Source organism: Polypterus senegalus, chromosome 8, assembly GCF_016835505.1.
Source record: "Polypterus senegalus isolate Bchr_013 chromosome 8, ASM1683550v1, whole genome shotgun sequence".
NCBI classification, from domain to species: Eukaryota; Metazoa; Chordata; class Cladistia; order Polypteriformes; family Polypteridae; genus Polypterus; species Polypterus senegalus.
In genome coordinates, this window is record NC_053161.1 from 180,652,478 (window position 1) to 180,679,330 (window position 26,853).

The following is a 26,853-nucleotide window of genomic DNA, read 5'->3' on the forward strand; positions in this document are numbered from 1 at the left end:
CCAGGAGGGACCCTTTGATTTTACTGCTCTCAGTCTTTTAAAGATGCTGATGATATTTTTTTCTTCATGTGTGGCATACTTTTAACTGTGGCATTCATTTAACGTGCCCTCCACTATTAATGACACCAATTATAAAAATTATTAAGAAGGATTAGAAAAAAATATTTTTAAAATATTGATTTCTTGATGAGGGTTTTGTTTTTCTTTGAATTAAAAGTCAGATGTTTCTCATTTTTTCAGTTCAAGATGACGGCTCTTCAGCAAACTGTGATTTTTCTCTAACTCTTCTCACTAATTTTTACAAGGGGTGCCAATAATAGTGGAGGGCACTGTAGATCTTCTCTTTATCTCAGGATGACATGCCAGCCATTAGAACGTGGAGAGCTGCTCGTATGGCTGGTAAACATTTACTATTTCCTTTTTCATGTAAACTCTTTTTCTTCTAATTTCCTGTGCCAGCTCCTCTACTCTGTTTAGCAGGTGCCAGATGACCGGTGCCTTTTCAGAAGTCCTTACAGTCGCTGGTTCTTGTTCTGAGGGCGCCATTACTGACTGCTGGTTCAGGTACCCTGCTGGTGGAGCTGCTCCTTTTGGGATGTTTGGACAATCTAAGGTGACACCTCACATCCAAATAGGGGACACAGTCAGTTTAAATCAACTTGGAATTTGAAATACTCGAGTGTTCAAATGAGGTCAAATAGTGTCACTTTAAATACACCAGTGTGTGTTTCAGTGTGTACAGGTGAACCTTTACTGGATAACATCAATATTTTAATGTCAGGACCAAGAAGAACATGGCAGCAGTGAACTCCTTGAGGAATACACAGATACAGCCACCCCAAGGTATTCATGGAAAACTTAGGCTACTATCGTAGTTAATACTCGGATCGACTTGAGCAAAGACCTTAAAGTTGAACGTGACATGAAGGATTGTCATCGGCGTTGTCAAGGACCACTTGTCACATGGAGAGTGTTAGATTGGTTATTTTATTTTTAGAATAAAAGTATCTACAAAGCTTTTCTGTGCCTTGCATATTACTTTAGCCAGTGTCCAGATCGGTGTATTCGTAATACTCTGAAGTACTTGATTTATTCTAAAAAACTATTGAGATCTCCTCCAGCAGGAGTTTGTGTAGTGAACCACAGAGGAATCCTCTCAGTCTGAACTCCATTCCAATGTGTCCACTTTACTGAGGAAACAGGAGTGTTCAGACCAACACCAGACAGCCAGCATAAGACAAACACTTCATGTGACAGTTTGATGTTTTATTTGTGTGTCCACGCTGGCTGTGTGGCTGCAGGGGGGCAGCGGACTGGAGAACAAGGAGCTGCAGATATCAGCAGGGCCTCCAGGAGGACTCAACATGAAAAACTGGTGGAGTTCATCATGAAGGGCCATGGAGCAGATGATCACTTGCTGGTAACTTAGTTCAGATAACAAGTTAAACTTTATAATTGTAATCTAGTAGCAGAGAGCTATGATGACTTTAGAGCACCAAACTCTTGTATTTTCTTGTCCAACAGGCTGTTGTATCTCAAAGGTGTCATCCAAATGGTTTAAAAATGATGACGATCCTAAAGGCCACCAGGTAATGACCTCTATACAGTAGAAGATGAGGAGCTGACAGATGGCCTCTACAACTACCTGATGGAGTGCTGTGAAGAGCTGTAGGCACTTTGTGAAGATCCACAGAGTTCACGTCATTCTGGATGTGCTGATGCCGGAGGCTCATTTGGCTTCAGTGAGTCTCTGAGTACAGAAAGTGTCTCTGTGAGTGACGTCCTCTCTGTTTCTGTGTCTGTCATCGGCTCTTATTAAAGCTCGAGGAACAGTTGGGAGGATTTCTCTAGTACAGGCTGAAGGTCTGATCATTGATGGACCAGCAGACGGTGAGTGGGATGTCATGTGGTGTTGGGGGAGAGAGACAGTCCTTTCTGTTTCTTATCAACATCATTGGTCTGTTAAACAGAATAGCATTTTACTTGCAGTGAATTTAGACAAGAATATAAACTAAATAGATATCAATGTAAATATGTATGTTTAAAGTGAAATTTAAAATATGTATTAATACGCTTTTATTACTGGTGAAAGTGAATCTTCAGTGAGAGAGAAGAGTTTGCCATTCTGTACTTGAACTGCAGCAGTTGGAAGCACAAGGTCAGCATCACTGAGGCTTTTCAACTTGGGATTCCATCTCAGCGCCTCCTCTGATACTGGTTTTACTGGTCTTTGGCCTTTTGGATTTCTGAGTGTGTTTCCTGAAGAGGCATTAGCTCTCTTGGAAATGTGTTCTTTTGAAATTGTGGCATATTAAATAATTGAAAAATATCATAATATAGCAGAAACGACGATATCCCTCCCATCGTGATTACGGCGGTACAAGAATCACATGAGAAAAAATATCTTTTAGCTCACATTTACTGACGGTTAACATGGTTACAATTGGGGAGTCGCATGGACAGACTTAATCCAGGTGGGAAATCTGGATCAACACAGTCAGCCATTTTCTCGTCACCACACTGGGAGGTTTTTGTTCGAACTTTGTTGACACCGCCTCCAAGGGTTTGGCTGCTGTCCAAGCCTTTTATAATGTCTTGCTTCATTTGCTGGTCTTCTCTGTCTCCAAACAAGGGCTGAATTCCTTCTCCACAAAATACAGAATTATCATAGTGTTTACATGCTGATTCTCATTACCCCAATAAGGAAAAAGATTTGTGCTGACAGAGGACAGAAATACCCTATCCTGTGTTTAAGCTGACTATACAAGCCTCCAGTTGTCTTTGGCTATCTAATCCAATGCTTGGCTAGCAATTCTAACTGCTGAGCCCCTGTGTGCCAAATTTAACATGCACATGTGAATAAAACTCATATCAGTATTGTCCAGATATAGTGACATAAAGAAAAATGTAGTATAACAGAGTGCTGAACTGACTGACTGTGCGTAATAGAGTTGTGTAGATTTGATTTAACTATTGATGTCAATAATAAAGGACACTTTTATTGTTAAAGATCATTGATTAAATTCTGTATATTTGAAATTATCTGCTTCTGTTTTTAGCCAATTCATGTCATCTTCATTTTCTCTTTCATTTTTATAACTGCATTGTACAGTTTTATTCTTTTTTTGTACATTACAAGTAAACATGTCTATCCCCATTACATTGTTCTTTTATTTCTATATAATCTATAGAAGTGGGCGTCCTTCAGTTTTAATACTTCAGCTTCAGTATATTCTCTGATCAGTCTGTTTGTTCTTTATTTCAATTCAACTGACCCATCATTATTGTTAATTGTAAATATTTCTTGACATGATTGTACAATTTATACTGAATCATTATTAATAAACTTTTGTTTTTGGCAGTGACAATACTTAGTGTTTAGTTTCATTTGTGCTGGCCCAGTCTTCTCGTGTATTAACACAACTAGAATTGAGAGATTTGAGCAGAGCCTCCACTTTTATCATCATGGACTATAAATGGCACATTGGACTTTACTGGACTCGCCGGTAATCCTACAGGATAACACAGCTTGGAAACTGAGCATCCTGATCAAGACTTTACTGTTCACTTACAAACACAGTCTACAACAATAAGAGTCTTACTTCTCTTTATTTACGAGTCACATTTTCAATAAAACTTGCATTTTTTAAGATAAATGGAGAGTCTGAACTGTTGAAGCTCAGTATTCATAAACCACGACTGACAGCTAGAAGCTTGTTATTCTGAGGGGCTGACATTAAGGGTGTGTCTGTGTTTATATTTATCAACCTACTATATCATTATCAACCTACGACATATGAGAATAAAACAAATGCCTTACCAGAAATATCATTGACAAAATAAATTCCCAGTTGACTGAATGATTTAATGGTTCAGACTTGACAGCCTCAGTGCAGTGTGTGCTAAACTGACCAGTAAAGTGGAGTCGTCTACAGCTGTACAGGTTGTTATGTCAGGGCCATCTGGTCAGTTCTACTGGAGTAGACACACTCGGTGGGCTCTTAATATGCCGTCTGCTTGGGTAGTCATATAGGATGATATCCAGCTGAACTATCTGCCATCTCTAATTTGTCACCAGCAGTGCCTGCTGTACAGTTGGAATCCTGACCTCCTCCAGTCTCAGAGACATTAAAGACAGGCTGATGTGTTCAGCACACCACTAGGACCTGATGGAGTCAAATGGAGGCTCAATGAGATATAATTAATTTACAATACTTGTAATCTGCTCAAAGCACATTAAAAACTGCCAAAAAACATTGTTTATATGTCCAAATCAAGAGATGTCTGAAACTGAAACATTAACCAACAGATGCCAATACGTGCTGGATTTATGAACAAAATGGACTTCCAAACAGACCGCTGGAATGGAACCTGTTTGTAAGTAGGAGATCGACTGTAATGGTTTACACAGCATTAAATAATCTCACCCAGTCCTACATTTTGGAATGTCTGTCCCCTTACACTCCCAGTCATAACCTTAGATCTTGAAATAAAGGTCTACTTATAATTTGAAGATCCAATCTGCAAAGAATTGGAGAAGCGGACTTTTGCTGTTACACACCTAAAATTTAAAATACTTTACCAATAGAAATTCACCAGGCTAATACTGTAGAACATTAAAAATAATGATAAAAACCCATTAGTTTAAAATGGCTTTTTCATAGCTACATTTTAGTTGTATCCCTATTAGTCTATATGGACACTGGATTTGGATTTTCCTGTGGGATGTGCAGTTCCATACTAATCTGTACTGTTCTCTGCTGTCTTCTCCATTTCTTCTGTGGTGACCATGTGCTGCAACACCTCCTGATCAACATACTACACTGCCTCGTGTTTATGGAAATCAATGGCGGGTGTCCCAGATGTCCACATGACCATCATTATCAAAATCTTCATGCGATTCTGCCCACTTTGTCATTCAACATTACCTTTTTCTTTGTTACATGCTGTATATTATTGCCTAATCTTGTATATGTTTTATATTAACTTCCTTGTTATTTCATCTTGTAAAGCAGTTTGAGATACATTGTTTATATGAAAATGTGCTATACAAATAAATGTAGATGTGGTATCCAAAAGGTTGTTTCTCCATGAAAACTGTTTGCCACATTCAGAACACCCACATGGCTTCTCTCCTGCGTGAATTTGAATGTGCATCAGAAGAGTATTTCTGTGCCTGATTTGTTTACCACATTCAGAACAGCAATTCAGCTTCTCTCAGGTTTCATTCTTGCAAATTTTCCTGGTGTGCTTACCATCAAAACAGGAGTGAACTTCACTCTTTAGTCAAGACAGTCTCATTGTACTGCTTAACTTCTCCCTCTCGTACATTTCCCACAAGGACTCAATGTAGAACCTGTATGGTTTCTACTAAGGCTTCCTTTTGCAGGTCATAAGGAGGTTTTGTAATTTGTCAAGATGGGCCTAAACATTTTCCTTTATCAGTCTTGTTCATCCAACAACAACAGGCAATTCATCTGTTTTTATTTTTTCAGTCCACATTTCCTTTGGCATATCTCAAATGGTATTTCTTGATATTTTGTTTCTTTCTTGCCTCTCTATTCTTAGGACTTAGTAATCACTAGGAACTAATATTTCTGTTATCCAGGATTTCTTACATTTGGTTTTCTGGCCTCTATTTTTTACTCAGTCAGTATTGCTGTGCTACAAGTGACTTTCACCTCGTCATTTTTCATTGTGTGGTCTGAGTTGTGGTCCCAGTGTCTTTCTGGTGCTAATAAGTTGTACTTCTTACCAAGTTTCCAGTGAATGAGCCTGGCCACTGTGTTGTGTTGTGCAGTGTATAAGGTTGCGAAGTGCTAAAGTTAATAGCGGGGATGAGGCAGAGCCTAGTTCACAAGCAAAGAGTATGGGGAAGTTGGCCTTCGAGAGGGGGGTGTACATATTAATAGTAGGGGCGGAGCAGTTTAATTAGAGTAGCAAGGAGTATGGAGAGATGGGCAGGCGAGAGGAGGCTGTACATACTAATAGTGGAAGCGGAGCGACACTTCACAAGCAAAGACAGTGTGGAGGTGGGCGGGCGAGAGGAGGACTGAGAAAATAAAAAAAAAAATACTCGTGGAACCAGCCTATCAGATATCAGAAAAAGGGCGCCAGGAAGTGACGTCTCTGCTCTTAGTGTCAGTGCAGTCTGTGTAGTGCTGCTAAGCTTATGTCGAGAATAAAGTTGACATTTCCACTTTATTCTCACCGTTTATCTCGAGATTAAAGTCAACATGTTGACTTTATTCTCGTAGTTTGTCATAAGAGTAAAACATTGTAAATAAACTTCACCTAAAAATGAATATTTAATTTACTATATTTTCTCAAACCCCATCATAAATTATGCAGCGCATGAAATGCTTTGTGTTATCGTATGGCGATAGGTTATGTGGAGAAAGAAAAAAAGAAGGATAGGGATAGGGGTTTTGGTACATCAGATAGAAACAGAACACATGCAATAAAGAAAGTCCGCTCATTGAATTCTGTGTTCATGTCTCCAACCACCACATCACGAACCCAACATTTACATAATATTTAAATTAAACCTGTGCGATTCCCATTCATACATAGTTTTTTGGAGCCTCGTCACACCTGCCACACCTGAACGTAGACCTGGGGACCCCTTACTGCGAGGGAGCAGCACTACTGCCTCACTACCGTGCATGTTTAATATCTGCTTTAATGCATTTCATCAAGAAAATATCAAGTATGTATCTTAGCATTGTAAATGTTCGGAGAGTAGGAATATCATGAAGTGAATGTATTCTGTGCAACGATCCCTCCGAATGTGCCTCCACAGTGCAAGAGGAAGTCCAGTTAAGAAGCGTGTAGCGATAAACAACTTGGTCGAGGAACACTTAACACAAAGCATTTAATGCACTACACTACTTTATGACGGGGTTTGAGAAAATCTAGTAAATTAAACATTGATTTTAAGATGAAGTTTAGTTTACGACATTCTACCTTAACGACAAAATAAACTATGAGAATAAAGTAGAAATGTTGACTTTAATAGTTTTTTTTTTCTTCAATGTGCCCGTATTTTTTTTCCTTCACCGTGGCCCCAATACGCTTCTTTAGTTTTGTTAAAGTGACCCATCTTTCATTCCTTTTTTTGTACATATCTTGCCCTGCCGTATTGGAAGTGTGCATTGGACATCCAGCAGGCTCAAACTTTTGCACTCAAAAGTCTTATTCATAGGAACTTTTAATTTTTTCCAAACGTTGTATCAAAATGAGCAAAAAAAGTGTTCAGAAAACAACACTGCTCAGTTATTTCAGAAAAGAGACGCCACAAACTAATGAAGGTGCAGCGTCAACTTCTTATGTGGTAATTTCAGACATAGACATTGCAGTGGTTGGTCCATCAGGGGAAGTCTCTCCAGCACACACTGTGGCAATTAATAAATCTAAGCACAGCTTATCCGGCATAAAAAAACAATGGTTTAAAGATTTTGATTGGCTAATGGTCAAAGAAAGTGGTATGTGGTGCTCCTTGTATATGAAATATTCAAACAAACATCCCCCAATGGAGGGAGTTACTTTGGGTAAATGTGCCATGCACAACAATTTGAAAAGAAAGCTTGCTGGACCATGAAAAAAGTAAAACGCACATTGAGTCTTCTGCTGACCTTTTAGGAACACGTGTACTAGAGCAAACTGGTATGGGTCAAATTGAAAGATCTGTATCTGTGTTAAATAACTTACAGAGAGATGCCTTTGTGGGAGCTTTAAGTTCCATGTATTTGTTGGCAAAAAATGAGTTGTCACATACAACATTGTTTGAAAAGCTGTTGGAACACTGTAAAGAAATGGGTTGTTCCTTTTCTAGGAAGAAAACAAAAATAAGTATTTAACTGAAGACACCTTCTGCACTGTGGCTCCAAGTGGCTCTGAAGAATATTTTTTAATTTTTTTTCATTGTTTTCACTTTTACAATACAATACAATACAGTTTATTTTTGTATAGCCCAAAATCACACAGGAAGTGCCCAATGGGCTTTAACAGGCCCTGTCTTTTGACAACTCCCCAGCCTTGACTCTCTGAGAAGACAAGGAAAAACTCCCAAAAAACCTTGTAGGAAAATGGAAGAAACCTTGGGAAAGGCAGTTCAAAGAGCGACCCCTTTCCAGGTAGGTTGGGCATGCAGTAGGTGTCAAAAGAAGGGGGTCAATACAATACAATACACAGAACAGAACAAATCCTTAATACAGCATAATAATAAAATTTTAGAAGTAGGAGCAGTTTAACAGTAGATGATATGACATAATAGGTTTGGATATTTTAGAGTCCTGGAGACCTCATCCATCTAGCTGCCTCCCCATTTGGCCATTCCACGGCTGAAACGCCAGCAATCTGATGAAAGGACCCTCTTTCCCATGATTCCTGTGATCCTCCATCAGGGATGACTTTACCATAGGCAGGCAAACAACTTGGCAGGTGGGCGTGGCACCAATGCCACATTTGGGTACCGAGAAAGAAACAGAATAGGTGAGGGTTAGTATTCAAATATAATTATCATGTTACTTATGTTATAGTGCTAATGACTAACAACAGAGATGCAGTATGTACAGTTAATCAGCAGCTCTAGTCAGGATATGCTAAACTGAAGTAGTGAGTCTTCAGCCGGGATTTAAAGGCTGAGACCGAAGGGGCATCTCTTATGGAAGCAGGAAGACCATTCCACAGTTTAGGGGCCCTGTAACTAAAAGCTCGACCTCCCACTGTTATTTTATTAATCCTTGGAATCCTAAGCAGACCGGCATCTTGAGATCTTAATGGCTCAGGTTTGTAAGTCATGATAAGTTCAGACAAGTAAGCCGGACCTTGGCCATTTAATGCTTTATATGTTAAAAGGAGGATTTTGAAATCTGCCCTAAACTTAACTGGGAGCCAGTGTAAGATTTAAGAACTGGAGTTATGTGTTCATATTTTCTTGTTCTTGTAATAATTCTTGCAGCGCATTTTGGATTAACTGGAGGCTGTATAGAGAACAGTTTGAACAGCCAGTGAACACCGCATTGCAGTAGTCAATCCTACTAGAGATAAATGCATGAATTAATTTCTCACAATCCTGTTTATTTAGAAAGCCTTAATTTCCTAACATTTTTAAGATGGAAAAACATGTTTTGGACAACTTTGTAATATGCGCTTTAAATGACATGCTAGAGTCAAAGATAACTCCTAGATTGCGGGCTGATTCAGTAAAATTAATTGGGATTCCAACTGAGTTAAATGATGACAAAATATTGCTGTGATCAGCGTCATTCCCTCCAACAATTAACATCTCTGTTTTATCTGTATTTAAAGACAAGTAGTTCTCATTCATCCATTCCTTTAATTCACTAACACAACTAATTAAAGACAACATCGGAGAAACTTCATTTGATTTAAATGAAAGGTATAACTGGGTGTCATCTGCATACAGTGAAAATTAACATTATGTTTCCTAATGAGAGATCCCAGTGGAAGCATGTAAAGTGAAAACAGTAAAGGTCCCAGTACTGAGCCCTGGACACCATATTGAACTTCTGTGTATAATGATGGAGTACTGTCAGCACATTTCTGTACATATTGGAATCGATTTGATAAATAAGAACTGAACCAAGCGAGCACGGGCCTGTAAGCCCAACATCGCTTTCTAGCCTGTGCAGTAAAATAGAATGGTCAATGGTGTCAAATGCTGCACTTAAGTCCAACAACATAATTACAGTGGAGTTTCCTTCATCAGAGGATATCAGAATGTCATTTACAACCCGTGTTAGTGCCGTTTCTGTACTATGACCAGTGCGAAAGCCAGACTGGAATTTCTCAAATAAATTGTAATGCGTAAGGTGTGACTGAAGCTGACTGACGACTACTTTTCTAGTATTTTAGAGAGAAATGGTAAATTTGAAATAGGCCTATAGTTATTTAGTATGTGTGGGTCTAGGTCTGACTTTTAAGTAAAGGTTTAATGACTGACACTTTTAGTGCATCAGGTACTGTGCCATGCAGTAATGAACTATTGATAATGGTTAGAATAGGCTGCAAGAACATCCATTGCACTTTTACTAGTTTTGTTGGCACTGGATCTAGGGAACAAGTAGTGGGCTTCATTTTAGTAATTAAAGTTAAGACTTCCTGCTCAGTTACAGGATTAAAATTACTAAAGTGCTGAATGCAATGTGAGCAGGGTCTGCTAAGCTAGTATTTGGTTTGTACTGTGATGCTGAGATCTGGGATCTTATATTTTTAATTTTCTCATTGAAGAAGTTCATAAAGTCTGTACTGCTAATATCTGTTGGTATTTTGCACTGTTGATCTGAATTCCCATTTGTTAATTTAGCCACTGTTCTAAAAGTACCCTAGGATTTTTATTATTGCTATCTATTAATGTAGAATAGTATTCTGAGCGAGCTTTAAAGAGGGCTTTTTTATATTTATTAACACTCTCTGTCCATGCAATTTGAAAGACATGTAGCTTTGTTGTTCTCCATCTGCGCCCAGTTTTGACACTCTAATTTAAGAGCTGAGTATTTTCATTAAACCAGGGAGAGTTTCTATGTGCTTTGATCACTTTTGTTTTAGGGGAGCCACTGTGTCCAGAGCATCTCTCAAGGTCACATTATAATGTGATATTAGCTGATCTAAATTGTTTTCCACGTTTACATTTGATGTTAACTGATCTAAATGGTTTTCCACAATTACACTCGACTTACTCAAGGTATCTATAAATTTTGAAGCAGAATTACAATCTAGATGTCGCACTGTCTTTGTTTTAATCTGTGAGTGCGTTGGCATGGGCAGAACTAAATCAAATGTAATTAAGAAGTGATCGGAAATAACTACATTTAATGGAGTAATATTTAAATTTTGAATTTCAACTTTGTAAGTTATAATTAAATCTAATGTGTGGTTATGATTATGAGTTGGACCTTTGACAATCTGACAAAATCCTACTGAATTTAACAAATAAGTAAAACATTTGCTAAAAGTGTCAGTTTCCACATCAATGTGTACATTAAAATCCCCCATCAGTTCTACGTGATCATAATTTATAGCCAAATCAGAGAAAAGGTTGCCAAATATTGTCATGAACAATGAATATGGCCCTGGTGGTCTGTAGACTAGCACTATAATTGTGTTGGAATCTGTTTTAATATTTGCTTCAAAGGATGTAAAGTTGCCTAAATTTTTAGGAGTGATTTGCATTTTGTTACAATGAATTATTCCAAGGCCTCCTCCTCAACCAGAATCTCTAGACTTATGAAGGAATGAGTATCCATCTGGTGACGCCTCAACTAGGGGAACAGTGTCACATTTACTAAGCCAGGTTTCAGTGAGAAGACACAGATCACATTTTGTACTTAATATATATCATTTACCAAAACAGCTTTAGTGCCAAGAGAGCGAATGTTCAATAAACAGCATTTAAAACTGCATGGTTCTTTCTGAACTGGTGATATATTTTTTGTTTTAATTTGAAGTAAATTTCTATTACAGATGCCAGACGGGCCCGTCTGAGTAATTCTCAATCTGCTCAGTTACTGGGATTTTCACGCACAACCATTTCTAGGGTTTACAAAAAATGGTGTGAAAAGGGAAAACATCCAGTATGCGGCAGTCCTGTGGGCGAAAATGCCTTGTTGATGCTAGAGGTCAGAGGAGAATGGGCCGACTGATTCAAGCTGATAGAAGAGCAACTTTGACCAAAATAACCACTCGTTACAACCGAGGTATGCAGCAAAGCATTTGTGAAGCCACAACACGCACAACCTTAAGGCGGATGGGCTACAACAGCAGAAGACCCCACCGGGTACCACTCATCTCCACTACAAATAGGAAAAAGAGGCTACAATTTGCACAAGCTCACCAAAATTGGACAGTTGAAGACTGGAAAAATGTTGCCTGGTCTGATGAGTCTCGATTTCTGTTGAGACATTCAAATGGTAGAGTTAGAATTTGGCGTAAACAGAATGAGAACATGGATCCATCATGCCTTGTTACCACTGTGCAGGCTGGTGGTGGTGGTGTAATGGTGTGGGGGATGTTTTCTTGGCACACTTTAGGCCCCTTAGTGCCAATTGGGCATCGCTTAAATGCCACGGGCTACCTGAGCATTGTTTCTGACCATGTCCATCCCTTCATGACCACCATGTACCCATCCTCTGATGGCTACTTCCAGCAGGATAATGCACCATGTCACAAAGCTCGAATCATTTCAAATTGGTTTCTTGAACATGACAATGAGTTCACTGTACTAAAATGGCCCCACAGTCACCAGATCTCAACCCAATAGAGCATCTTTGGGATGTGGTGGAACGGGAGCTTCGTGCCCTGGATGTGCATCCCACAAATCTCCATCAACTGCAAGATGCTATCCTATCAATATGGGCCAACATTTCTAAAGAATGCTTTCAGCACCTTGTTGAATCAATGCCACGTAGAATTAAGGCAGTTCTGAAGGCGAAAGGGAGTCAAACACCGTATTAGTATGGTGTTCCTAATAATCCTTTAGGTGAGTGTATATAATCTTGGTAAGGAACCAGATACAATTAAATTCTGACATTTTCTTTTAGCTTTGGTGCATGGAGAGATGAGGTTCCACTTTAATACCTCAGATTGCTGTAAATAAATATCATTAGTGCCGACATGCAGCAATAAGGTAGATACTTCATCGTCGGCGACACGGTCCAATGCAGCCTCTATGCTAGAAATCTTAGCCCCTGCGAGGCACTTAACATTAACTGCTGGTTTAACATAGTTTGGAATTCTAACATTCCGCACTATGGAATCGCCAATTATGAGCACTTTATTATTCTCAGTTTCCACAGGAGCGCTGCGGAGAGCTGAGAATCTGTTCTGGGTCCGAATTGGTGAAGTGGGTGCTGGGGGACTACATTTTGGATTCTTAGACCCCCGTCTTACTGTTACCCACTCGCCCTGTGGCTGAATTGGTGCTGCCGATTTCAGCCGCGCACTGATTACAGTGGGACCTGGACAGACTGAAGCCGAATCAGAAGTAGCCGAATTGTCTAAACAAACCGAGTCTATCCAATTTTTGGTTTGCCTAATCGCTATCAGATTCCTAACACTGTCCTCCAATTCGCGTAATTTCCCGACCAACTCTAAATTACCTAAACACTTTTGGCAGGTGAAGCTATCTACAATGTCGGCCGGAAAACCTGAACTGTACATACTGCAGGACGCACAACATATAAACGCGCCCTCGACGGACAGAGAGCAGATAGAACTTACGTTAAGTGTTGAAGTCATCTTTGCCGTTTTTATAGGTGCTTCGGCGCTTTCCGTGTTCAGCTGAATCGCTACGAGACCGTCGGCTTTAAGTTTCCACCACCCGCTGAGCGATCGACTTTAATTTCTCACTGCCGGTTATTTCTACTGGTCAGCTGCCGGCTTTATCTCAGGTGAACTTGCTCGTATGCTTGCGAAGGGCTGCGTGCCTGTGGGAGACGCCACTGCTCTGTGCTTCCGCTTGCTGATCCGCTCTCTTTTCTTCCCGACATCGACAATACTTGTGCCTCTTGCTTTATGTCATAACAATTGCTATTTAAAATTTGTTAGGGTTGCAGAATCCTGAATTGGATACTTCTTAAATTTAATACAAAATATTCTGGCACAAGTGTCAAGCCTTAAAAAAGGAAGTCATATTGAGCATTGGAAAATAATCTATACTAATAAAAGGCAAAGCCCTCATTGACTCACTCATCACTAATTCTCCAACTTCCCGTACAGGTAGAAGGCTGAAATTTGGCAGGCTTATTCCTTACAGCTTACTTACAAATGTTAAGCAGGTTTCATTTCGATATTCTACACGTAACGGTCGATAACGGTAAACAACGTCCACCATGTTGAACTCTCTTGTTTATGGCCCCATCATCACGAAATTTGGTAGGCTGCGTCCCAGCGCTAACCAAAACCAATGTACATACTTATGTCGATGGTATGAAGCCACTGTTGGCCGCCACATTGAACGTTCCAACGTCACTAATTCTCCAACTTCCCGTGTAGGTAGAAGGCTGACCCCATAATCACGAAATTTGGTAGGAGGCTTCCATGCGCTAACGGAAACCGATGTACATACTTATTTTGATGGTATGACGCCACTGTTGGCCGCCATATTGAACTTTCCAACATCACTAATTCTACAACTTCCCATGTAGATAACAGGCTGAAATTTGGCAGGTTCATTCCTTAAAGATTACTTACAAAAGTTAAGCAGGTTTCATTTAGAAATTCTACGTGTAACGGTGAAAACGGTCAACAACATCTGCCATGTTGAACTTTCTTATTTATGACCCCATCTTCACGAAATTTGGTAGGCGGCTTCCCTGCGCTAACTGAAACCAATGTATGTACTTATTCAGTGGTATGATGCCACTGTCTGTCTCCATATTGAACTTTCCAACGGTCTTTGTTACTTATGGGCCCATCTTAAAGAAATTTGGTACACGGGTTCCCAACGCTAACTGAATCCCACTTACTTACATATATACGTCCATAGCCTGCAGCTCAGTCACCATGTGAGGCGGCGTTGGGTCCCCCACCCAACGGCCCCCATGTTGTTGGCTGCCTGCCTATATAAGGCCATCCGTCGCTCCAGTCTCTACATTCCCTTCCTTGCTTCGCCACGGGATTCACGTTTCCCTACTGATAACTACAGCCTTTTTATTTAATCCACGGCTTCTCCGCTGTTTTATTGTTCATTTATTACGATTATAGTTATTGTGTAGGTATTTTAGACTTGCGTTACATTGTTCAGGTACCCATTTCCTTTATCATTCCAACAGTACCCCCATTAACATGTCTTTCGAGGTGATCACCATCGATCAAAGAACTGTCACCGAGTGGTTTCCATGCCCAGAGATGGCACCTACCTTTTCCATTCTCTTTGTTACATATTGCACAGCCATATCAGGCTCACTCTTGATATCCGGAGGAACATTGTGTCTTATGTATTGAATGACTGGGACAGGTTCAAGGTGTGGACTGATGACGGTACAGGAGATAATTATACTACACAGGAGCACTATGAGTGAAATGCTTAACCCCTTCACCTATGGTTTTGCTTACGAGTTGATGGCTGCCGCTGAATTGTTCGGTTGTCGCTTTCAAGTGTACAGAAATGGCCAAATATTTTACACCTTTCGACAACCGCCAATACCTCTTAAACATCATAGATTCACAGGTGACGATTTCAGTAGTGGACACTTTGATGTTTATGAATGTTTAAACTCTCAAAAGCTGGATGTGAAGTTATAGGTGAAACCGGTTGTATGGTTACAACGCTCGACAGATGCCGAATGTCACTTCAACACAAGTCCTGCAAATACTGTTGTAATTGAAACAAACCATGAAACTCAAACCGATTATGACAGCAGCAATCCAAGCTGTGAGATTTGAAACAAGATTACTGTTCACATGGCCAATTGTACGTTACATGCTCAAGAGTAAGCTCAGTGCACAGGTTGTTCATATTACAACCAGAGAGCCAAACTCACAAAGTGGTATACAAAGAGATCCTTAACAAATAATTATTGGTATATTTTCCCTCAGTTTAAAAAGGTTTTTATTTTCTTAATAAAAATTTTAATGCAGTACTTCGCTGCTGCAAAGCACGGGTATTTTGGTAATTAATAATAATTAACTAACCACCAAATTTCCCAATCCCACCCCACCCAGTTACTTGTTAATGCCATCCGGCTGGAAAAAATTTCTGGGGAGAACATTGCAGTGTATTTACCACTTTACTTGTACTTTCCTTAATTAGATCTTTTCTGTTTTAATCAAACTTAATGCATTCTTTCTACTGCTGCTTAGCATTGTACTTTGTTCATCTGTGAACAAGGTGAGGGAGTTTGTCTTTTTTTTCTCTCTTGTGTGAATTCTTTGATGTTTCTGAAGATTGCTTCTCTGTGAAAACATTTTGCCACATTCAGAACAGCAATATGGCTTCTGTCCTGTGTGAATTATTTGGTGGCTCTTAAGATGGCTTATCTGTGAAAACTTTTTGCCACATTCAGAGCAGCAATATGGCTTCTCTCCTAAGTGAGATTTAATGTGTATCTGAAAATGACTACTGTGAGAGAATTGTTTTCCACATTCAGAACAGAAATATGGTTTCTCCCCTGTGTGAATTCTTTGGTGGCTCCGAAGATGGCTTCCCCGTGAAAACATTTTACCACATTCAGAACAGTCATACGGCTTTTCTCCTGTGTGAATTCTTTGGTGGCTTTGAAGAATATTTTTCTGTGAAAATGTTTTTCCACATTCAGAACAGCAATATGGCTTCTCTCCTGTGTGAATTCTTTGGTGGCTTTGAAGATGGCTTCTACGTGAAAACTTTTTACCACACTCAGAACAGTCATATGGCTTCTCTCCTGTGTGAAGTCTTTGGTGCCTTTGAAGTTGGAATCCTTTTGAAAACTGTTTGCCACATTCAGAACAGTGAAGTTTGATTCCTGTATAAAGTTTTAAAGATAAAAATTTTAGTTTTAAACCCACCGCTTTCATACTGACATTATCTTACAAAATTAAATAAATATTGGTTTAATTTATGAACAAAGTTTGATAAGCATAAGCAATTGTAAGACTTAAGTGAACAGAGACTCAACTTGTTCATTTTTTTAATTTCTATTTCAACAACTCATCACATGAGCACAATTATAGGAGCCAAGAAATAAAAATAGTAAAATAAAAAGATTACATGTGACAGCCACAATCAACAAGACTATTGTTGACTTTTTTAACTACATTACAGAATGGCATCATCATTTTGTCATCTTAAAATATTAAAACATTATATATTGTTAATTATTGCAGGTAGAAAGTAACAATCATGACCTATCGTTACATTGGAGAGTGTCGTGTCAAATATGTGAAATTAACTTTTATTAAACAGAATGTCAATATTTGTAAACAATTAGTCCAAAGCCACCCGACTACATATATTTTTTTTTTAATTAGATTTTAAAAAGAGGCTGTGAATAGTAAAGCAAAAAACATTTTAATATACAATGAGAACAATGAATAAAACACGCAGGTCACTAAACAATCCCAGAGACCCACGTCATACCCGACCTGAAACACCAAACTGGACACTTCTGGCTGAAATGCAAAATATACTTCTGTCTTCATTCCACCTGCGTCAGGGGCTTTTTTGTTGCAAATTGATTTTAAAATGCATTTAATGGATTTCATTTCTTCAGCTTAAACGAGGGCCTCCAGCATTATTTTGTGAGAGTTTTGGTAAATTAATAAAATTAAAAAAACAGACCAATCACTCTAAAGATGGGAGTTCAGCAGAGCGGAAAGTTCAGGAAAAACAAAATAAACCTTATTGAATTTCCAAGCAGTAGTCCGTGATATTATCTATATATCTGTACTATCACTATATTTTTGCTTGACCTGGGACGTGGAGGCTAACAAATCTCATCTGTGCAGTCTAAGAGATCAAATCTCGCTCAGTTTAGCACCAGAGAGATAGCAACAAGTGCACATGAAATGAATTCTCAACTCTGCACAAGATGGTCATTTACCTTCTCTCTGATTAGCATCATATTGAGCTTGTGGGCTGGATCAGAAAAACATGGGTGTATTTAAAAGATTATTCAGACGCTTTTCAATATTGTCAATATTACTGTATGCTGAGGAGAATATTTGGGGGCCTTAGCAATGACCAGGCCTTGAATATGTTCTTTGAGATCCACCTTGTGTTCGACTGGCTATTAAACAGAGTCTTTGCTTAGTGTTATAAATTCCTCAAGTTGAGCAGAGGTTTGTTTAATGAAATCTGCATGAAAATGCTGACGAGGGGAGAAATAGCTGAAACGTAATGCAGCGGTGTTCGGACAACGAGGACAAGAATATAAATACATCAATTGAGTTTAGATTCATAATAAATCTGGCAAGCACCTGTGAAGAAGGAGGAATACGCCAATTAAACAGGGAAGGTGATTCATCAAGCAGGGAGTTAATAAATGTACTTGCACCCATACCAATGATTATTTGGAATTCAGGCAAAGAAAGGAAAGGATGATTATACTGTGTTATTCTATGGATGTGGGACACAGACTGCAACATAGCTGAGTTTTCTTCAACCAATCTCCATCAACACTAAATAAAACCTGCCTCTGAAACACATCCAGAATCAAGAACCTTCAGCGGTACAGCATAGTGAACACGGCACAAAGCTCCATGTTTTTTTTTTTTTTTAAACTAGTGGCCGAGAAGGACACTGCCACACATTAACACGTGGAGACAGCTTGATGAATATCTTTAACAAAAAGAAACAAATCTTGAAAACAGGCTTTATCAGCCAAGCTCAAAGATAATAAATCAGCATCACTTCAGTGCTTACAAGTAGAAGAGAAGACACTGAGATTAGACAAGAGAGAGGAAAACAAAGAACAACAATAAAGAAGAACTGTAAATGAAAGACATTACAAGGTGCCAAACAAGTTAAACCAGTAGCCTCACCAGCAGTCATCTATAATGTAGACAGTAACTTCAGAATCCCACCCCTAAACCGTATATGCAAATTACTAAACCAAGGTCTCTCAAATAAAAACAGGAAAAAATCAACAGGTTATGACTATGAGTGGGCAAACATGGAGAGAGCTCAGTAAACAATTCCATCATAACCCCAACTGTGATCAGCATGAGCTCAAGCGCGTGCAGAAGGAACTCCGAGTCCAGCTCAAGGTGGCGAAGCAGCAGTGCAGTACAGGAGAAAGCTGGAGCAGAAGTTGCAGAATAACAGCATGAAGGAACTGTGGGATGGGATGAAGATCATCACTGGCTGCAGCTCGAAGCGGGGTGCCACCATTGAGAGAGACATGGAGAGAGCAAACCAGATGAACAACTTCTTCAACAGGTTTGGCCACCCTAACCCACTCTCACCTCGGAGTACTACACCCTCCACCCATCCTTCTGCTGATACCAGCAAAGGAGAGAGTTTTCTCCCAACCCACAATTACAGCAGCCCAGGTAAGCAGAGAGCGGAGGAGACTTTGTGTCAGCAAAACAGCAGGTCCAGATGGAGTATCACCACGACTGCTGAAGGCCTGTGCGTTGGAGCTGGGGAATCCTATACAGCGCATCTTCAACCTGAGCCTGGAACAGGGGAGAGTCCCAAAGCTTTGGAAAACATCTTGCATCACCCCAGTCCCAAAGGTATCACGTCCTAGTAAGCTGAACGACTTTCGGCCTGTAACTATGACGTCACATGTGATGAAGACCATGGAGCGGCTGCTGCTTCACCACCCGAGGCCACAGGACTGCCAAGCCCTCGACCCTCTGCAGTTCGCATACCAGGAGAAGGTGGGAGTGGAGGATGCCATCATCTATATGCTACACCGATCCCTCTCCCACTTGGACAGATGCAGTGGTCCTGTAAGAACTGAGTTTTTTTACTTCTCTAGCGCCTTCAACACCATCCAACCTCTGCTCCTTAGGGACAAGCTGACAGAGATGGGAGTAGCATGGATCATGGACTATCTTAAAGACAGTCCTAAGTATGTGTGTAACTCGGGAAGTGCAGGTCTAACATTGTGGTCAGCAACACAGGAGCGCCGCAAGGGACTCTACTTTCTCCGGTTCTGTTCAGCCTATATACATCAGACTTCCAATACAACTCGGAGTCCTGCCACGTGCAAAAGTTCGCTGATGACATTGCTATCATGGGATGCATCAGGAGTGGGCAGGAGGAGGAGTATAGGAACCTAATCAAGGACTTTGTTAAATGGTGCGGCTCAAACCACCTAATCCTGAACACCAGCAAAACAAAGGACCTGGTGGTGAATTTTAGGAGGCCCAGGCCCCTCATGGACCCCATGATCATCAGAGGTGACTGTGTGCAGAGGGTGCAGACCTACAGACCTATAAACACCTGGGAGTGAAGCTAGATGAAAAATTGGACTGAACTACCAATACTGATGCTCTGTGTAAGAAAGTACAGTGCCGAATATACTTTCTTAGAAGGCTGGCGTCCTTCAACATCTGCAATCAGACGGTTGTGGCGAGCGCCCTCTTCTATGCGGTGGTGTGCTGGGGAGGCAGCATAAAGAAGAGGGACACCTCACGTCTATACAAACTGGTGAGGAAGGCAGGCTCTATTGTAGACATGGAGCTGGACAGTTTGACATCCATGGCAGAGCGGCAGTCGCTGAGCAGGCTCCTGTCAATCATGATGTATCCACTGCATCCACTGAACAGGATCATTTCCAGACAGAGGAGCAGCTTCAGCGACAGACTGCTGCCACTGTCCTGCTCCACTGACAGACTGAGGAGATTGTTCCTCCCCAACACTATGCGACTCTTCAATTCCACCTGGGGGAGGTAAACGTTAATATTATACAAAATTACTGTCTCTTATACCTTCATTGTTATCACTCTTTAATTTAATATTGTTCTTTATCAGTATGATGCTGCTAGAGTATGTGAACTTCCCCTTGGGATTAATAAAGTACTTATCTGTCTATCTATCTACATTCACAATACAAGGGTGAATGAGGTGAAAATATGAAAAATCACATCTGAAGATAAATATGACATGCAAGCAAATATTAAACAATTGTGGGTTGAGAGTATGTGGAGCATGAAAGGTTTGTGTCCTGACCCCTCATAACCCACAATGACTCTCTAATCACGTGTATGTCCACACATGAAAAAAAAAAAAAAGGAAGAAGTAGCCATTATGAATCAATATTCAGGAAAATGTCTAAGCAATACTGGTATCTATACTAATAAAAGGCAAAGACCTCACTGACTGACTCACTCACTCATCACGAATTCTCCAGCTTCCCATGTAGGTAGAAGGCTGAAATTTGGCAGGCTCATTCCTTGCAGCTTACTTACAAAAGTTAAGCTGGTTTCAGTTCGAAATTCAATGCGTAATGGTCATAACTGGAACCTATTTTTATCCATATACTGTAATAGACTGCAGCACGAAGGCCGTGGGAATAGGAGTTGCGTGTTGCATCATCACGCCTCCCATGTAATCACATCAACTGACTGTGAACGCAGTACGTAGAAAACAAGGAAGAGCTCCAAAGAGCGCTGAAGAAAAAAACGTATACAAGCATATTCATAAGTGCAGCTACTGCGGAAACAAAGCACGGTGTAAACCGTAAGTTTAAATTAAGTTTATAGACACGCTCCCCCTGCCATCTGTCATGCCTTTGACGAATACTTTATTCGCGAGATACAAGTTTAATGAGAAGACACGAGGTATAAACGAGACTTTGGATCACTTTGTAACGGAGTTAAAATTGCTGTAGCGAGAAACTTTTTAGTGCTGGGTCTTAGCAAGCATTAAATAAAGCTGTGGACATCACAACATCACACAAGAGAGCAGCTCACGTGAACTGACTGAACGCAGTACGAGTGATCACTTCCATGAATCAAACCTGTTCAAAAAACGCATTACACAATTGACAAAGTAGGAAAAGAATATGCTCCGAGCAGAGCTCCACAGCTAACGCGGTCTTGAGGAAGAAACTTCGTCATACTGCCACCAAATACTCACAGAAAAATCCACAAGTTAATACACACGCTGTCTCTAGAGTTTCTCCACACTCAATGTATTCCTCGCATCCCCGTTATACCCTCTGATCTCCCATTTCAATTCAAATGCCTCCAATTTCCAATAAGGACCTGCTTCGCAATGACAAGTAATAAGTCTCAGGGACGGACCCTACAAAAGGATGTCATTGATTTCAGGCAATATTGCTTTCCTCCTGGACAACTATACGTTGCATTCTCAAGAGTAAGCTCACACAGTTTCGTCGTATTACAACCGGACTGCTCAACTGACAACGTGCTATACAAAGACACCGAAGCCGCATTCCGCTTGGCCTACCGGTACCTATCAGCTGCCTCCAGAGACCCACAGGACAAAAAGGTCCTATATGACTCCTTCATCTTGACGGCATCCCTCACTGCTGGTTATAAAGATAACAGGTTTCATTCATCGAAGTGTTCACTACCCAAATCGCTACTCGTGAATGTAAGATGTTTAAAAAGGCATTCCCGGTATTAACTTGTGCTAAACGTACCATGGTGTGACGTAAGGGGAGCCGACTGTAAAAAGGCAAGGAGGCACGTATTCTGAACGAAAAGGGAGAAGACAGCGAAGGAGCAGAAAAGTGAGAAGAAAAACTGTTTAAATAAAGAGCTAGGAAGGTGAATAGAAAGAAGCAGCCAGCAGTAAAGCAAGGAAGACTCCGTAATAAGGACGGTAGGGTGCACGTAGAAGGTGTAACAGTAAGATTGTTAAGCCTTATGATAATGTTTCTGCACGGAGGGTTTAGTCTACTGCAGCTACAGCCGCACCACACAAAAAAAAAACAATAACTCATAAACTTGCACTATTATTTAGGAAAATCGCTAAATTTTACTCACAAAAATTCAGATTATTTGTAAACAAAATCCATCCTCCTCTCTTTCCTCAAAAACAGTTCAATTACTCTGTCGTACAGATTATCCGTGCGCTTCAGTTCCATCAAAAAGTCCCTTTCTATCACCGTCAAAGCTAATGCTGAAAGTCGAACCTGCCCTGTCGTATTTCTGGCATAAGTTTTAATTCGCTTTAGGGCTAAAAATGTCTGCTAGACAGAAGCAGTGGACACGGGAATGGTCACCGCCAAATATACAAATGTGTACAGCTTCCCCATGCTCTCATTCAGATTTTTCTGATGAAGGAAGTCAAGGAGATCAGTGGGAGATTTTTCTGCAAAATCATCCATGGCATACATTACAGTCAGTTCTGTTTTTAGCCGAGACAGATCAAAAAGTGCTCTGTGGCTTTGTTTTAAACCGGAGAAGGCTGCATGCGGGAAATTTTTGTTGTATACCCGCAACTTCTGGGGGTCGAGGAGCGTGACAAACATCAGTTCTTCGTGGTCTTGAAATCTGGCCTGTGTCTGGCAAATAATATTGTCCAGAATCCTGCTATGGAGTCGGCGGTAGTGCGCGCGAGGATCTTGAGCTTGACCTCTTCGTGCGCTCAGAGCGCCTGTGGTGCATTCAGTGGCCTCGTAGAGTTCCTCATATCGGCTTCTATCCAGTCAATGGGTCTGAATACGGTGACGTTGCCGTACGCCTGCTAGAGGGCCCTACTGACACCAACTCAAAATCTGATTGGTTGAAGCAACAGTTTAATCGACATTTATTTTGTGTTAGAGGGCCTGCAGAACGGATTGTGAAGGCCTCTTTGACTTTGACTCTGCCTGGCAACAAATGATTGCTGAAATGTGATTGGTTAAATGCTATTATTATTATTTGGAAGTATTTAATAAGTATTCATGGACAAAATATAATTAACATCAGTTTGTGATTCAGATATTTATTCAGGCCAGCAGAGAAGGCCTTGGAGGCCCTGATGGCCCACAACTGATCAAGCTCATGGTTAACTCATCAGGTCTTACATCACCGGTCAGCGCCTGACACAATTCTCTGCTGCTCTCTCCAATAAGATAACGGAATAATCTGACCTTAGTGTTTTCCTCTGCTTCCGGCACTGCAAGTTCTGTGCATAATGTGAACTCGTCCATCCATGTTCTCCATGACTTTGCCAGGTCTTTAGCATCAAAACTTTACACCCGGCATCTTCTCATTAAACTTGTATCTCGCGAATATCTCGTGCGATCTTGCGATGTCCACGGCTTTATTTAATTTTAGCTTAGACCCGGCACTTAAAAGTTTCTCTCGCACTTTCGTAGAGTTTGTCACAAACACTATTCTGTCCCTGACCATCTCATCTTCGTTTGCATAAGCACAGTCCTTCACCAGCAATTTTAACAAAAAGTGATCAAAAGTCTCGTTTATACCTTGCGTCTTCTCAGTAAACTTGTATCTCGCGAATATCGTATTCGTATTAGGCATGACAAATGCCAGTGGCAGCGTGTGTATGAACGTAATTTAAACTTAAGGTTTACACCGTGCTGTGTTTCCACAGTAGCTGCACTTATGAATATGCTTGTCTGCGTCACTCGCTTCATATTCTTTTGCTGCCTTCTCAATTGCGTAATGCGTTTTTTGAACAGGTTTCATTCATCGAAGTGATCACTACCCAAATCGGTACTCGTGAATCCCTGTTGTTTAACAGGCATCACACACTGTATGCACGGGTTTACCTTTCCCAGTATTGCAAAGTCAGTTCACATGAGCCGCTCGGAGTATCGAAGGTTCTCAGCTGTGCTTGTCCTATGTTGTGCAATCTTGCGATGTCCACGGCTTTATTTAATGTTAGCTAAGACCCGGCACTTAGAAGTTTCTCTCGCACTTTCGCTGAGTTTGTGCCTGACCAACTCATCTTCATTTGCATGAGCACTGTACTTCACCCACGAATATTTCGCAGTAGCGTGTCTATTGGATAGCTGCTGACAGGTGGCCTTATATGGGCAGGCACTCAATTACGTGGGAGGCGTGATGAAGCGGGATGCAACTCCGCCTCACACAGAGACTGAGCTGCTGGCTATAGCCGTATATATGGACAAAAGTAGGTTCTAGGTATGACCGTTACGAGTAACATTTCAAAATGAAACCTGCCTAACTTTTGTAAGTAAGCTCTAAGGAATGAGTCTGCCAAATTTCAGCCTTCTACCTACACGGGAAGTTGGAGAATTAATGATGAGTCAGTGAGTGAGTGAGTGAGTGAGTCAGTCAGTCAGTGAGGGCTTTGCCTTTTATTAGTATAGATGACAAAATGTAGGCATAAACTATATAATGTGTGAAGCCTGAAGTCCAAAGATGAAATTAACACATTCACAAAAGGTTCAAGGACGATACGACAGCTTCTGTGGTTTCTGATTTAACAATGTGTTTACACAGATTACTGTAGAAACAGAACACAAATCAAATTCATGTGTTCCAAATAACGATCTATTTCCAATCTAAAACTACAGCACTTCACCCCCAGTTAATCAATCAAGGCATGAGCTGGGAGAACTTTGTGAAAGTTCTGCGGTGGGGGGATGGAATAGCAGGCTACTTGCTGCTTATCTTTAAGGTGGGCCAGATTTACGAGTTTTCTCATAGGCTCTGGTAATTCTAGTGTTAATTCTTCTAAAAAAACATCAAGTTGAGTTTTAAAAGTCCCTAAACTCCTACTGTCTACCACACTACTTGGAAGCTTATTCAATTTTCTATTGTTCTCAGTGTAAAGAACATCTTAATGTTTGGACAAAATTTACCCATAACTGGTTACCAGCTGTGTCTCCGTGTTCTTGTACACATTACAACACAAACAGGCCAGACACAAGACTGTTAGCTGAAGATGCACAGAAATGGACACTCTGTTAGATTAAGCAGCTCCAAGAATGTGTTGCTTAAAATCTTCAAAATACTTTAAATTGCTTTGCAGATGTAAGAAAAAGTTTGCGAACCCTTTGGAATTTCCTGAATTTTTGCCCGAGTTCCTCCTGAGAATGTGGACTGATCTTCAACTACACAACAAACACAGACAAACACAATCAACCTGAACTCATAACACACAAATAACTGGACTGTCAATGCTGAACACATCGTTAAACCTTTACAGTCCAGTTTAGTCAGGTGTTCAAGCAATGAGAGGAGATTGGAGGTGTGGCTTAAAGGCTCTCAGAGAAATAAAAGGAAAGAAATGTGGGTTCTTGCAAAGCCATCTCTTCTTGATAAAGATCTGCTTGTGAACATACAGATCAAGAACATTGTAGCGAACTCCCCTTTTTGTTGGATGAGGAGCCCTCGCACACAAAATATCTCCTAATCTTAGGAAAAAAAATAATTCTATCAGGAATGGCAACTGACAGAACCTAAACCTCAATTTGGAGTTCCCACATGAAATGTACTTTTGTGAATTTATGCTAGAGAAATAATCACCCAAATTTTCATCAATCATAAAATCAATATATATTATATTTTAAACAACATAAACCAACATAAACATAAAACTATAAACAATTCCTATAACCACTATATTTATACAAACCCCCCGAAACCCTCTATTATATATCCCAGAACTCGGCGCAGCAGCGACGAAAGCAAAAAAGCAAGAAGGAAAGAAAAAAAAACTGAAAAAAAAAACCCATCCTATTTCTAAACAACCCACATATCTTCACAATTACATACATCTATATTACGCTTATATATAAGTAACCAGCGGATGCATACTTACAATCCCCGCAATGTACCCCAGTCCCTATTATATTAGCTTTGTTTAAAAGTTTATCTTCACTCGGCCAGGGAAAACTGCAGTAGCACTAGCGACCAATCCTGAGGTGATGCCGCCGAGACTTTTACTGAACTTATGGATAACAAGAAGAGATCTCACCGGCTTATTGTTAGTTCTTTTGATGAGGGATGAAAATCCGACACACCTGGGAGTCTCCACGCTAGCGTTCGTCCATGGCCGATGCCCGCTTCATTAAAGTCAAGACAAGACGTGAACTCTGAAGGTCTTTTTAGATTGAAAGGAAAACCAATCTGTGCACCTAACAGTCCTTATTTCAGAGTCTTACTTGATTGCTTTACTGCTTGCAGCTCCTTGTTACACGCCTTCCCAGCTCCTTTTCTCTTATTCACCTTCTACTCCTTCTCTTTTCTTTTTTTTTTTTTCTTCATACGCGCCTCCTTGCCTTTTTAAAGTCAGTAAACCTTTACGTCACACCAACGTATTGTATGGCAAGGACCCACAGGCGTAGTTTGGCCCCCGAACTCCCCTTAAAGAGATATCCCCAGTAAGTTATTCTCTAGGACCCCTCTGAAAGCAGCAAGAGGCGGATCCAGTTAAAAAGTACACAAAACATAATATGGGACAACCGTTACAACATAAGAAATATAACAGACACGAGGAGACTATTCATCAGA

General features: G+C 40.4%; 1 protein-coding gene across 1 annotated transcript in view; it reads right to left on the minus strand.

The window, feature by feature from the left end:
* The window catches only part of LOC120533515 (zinc finger protein OZF-like), a 106,812-nt gene that overhangs the window by 73,853 nt on the left and 6,106 nt on the right, over positions 1-26,853 (minus strand). Inside the window, exons 3-4 of the mRNA XM_039760435.1 lie at positions 15,929-16,466; positions 1,365-1,372 (exon numbers count right to left, since the gene is read on the minus strand). Coding sequence (XP_039616369.1) covers positions 1,365-1,372; positions 15,929-16,466 — 546 coding nt within the window. The remainder of the gene's footprint in view (positions 1-1,364; positions 1,373-15,928; positions 16,467-26,853) is intronic.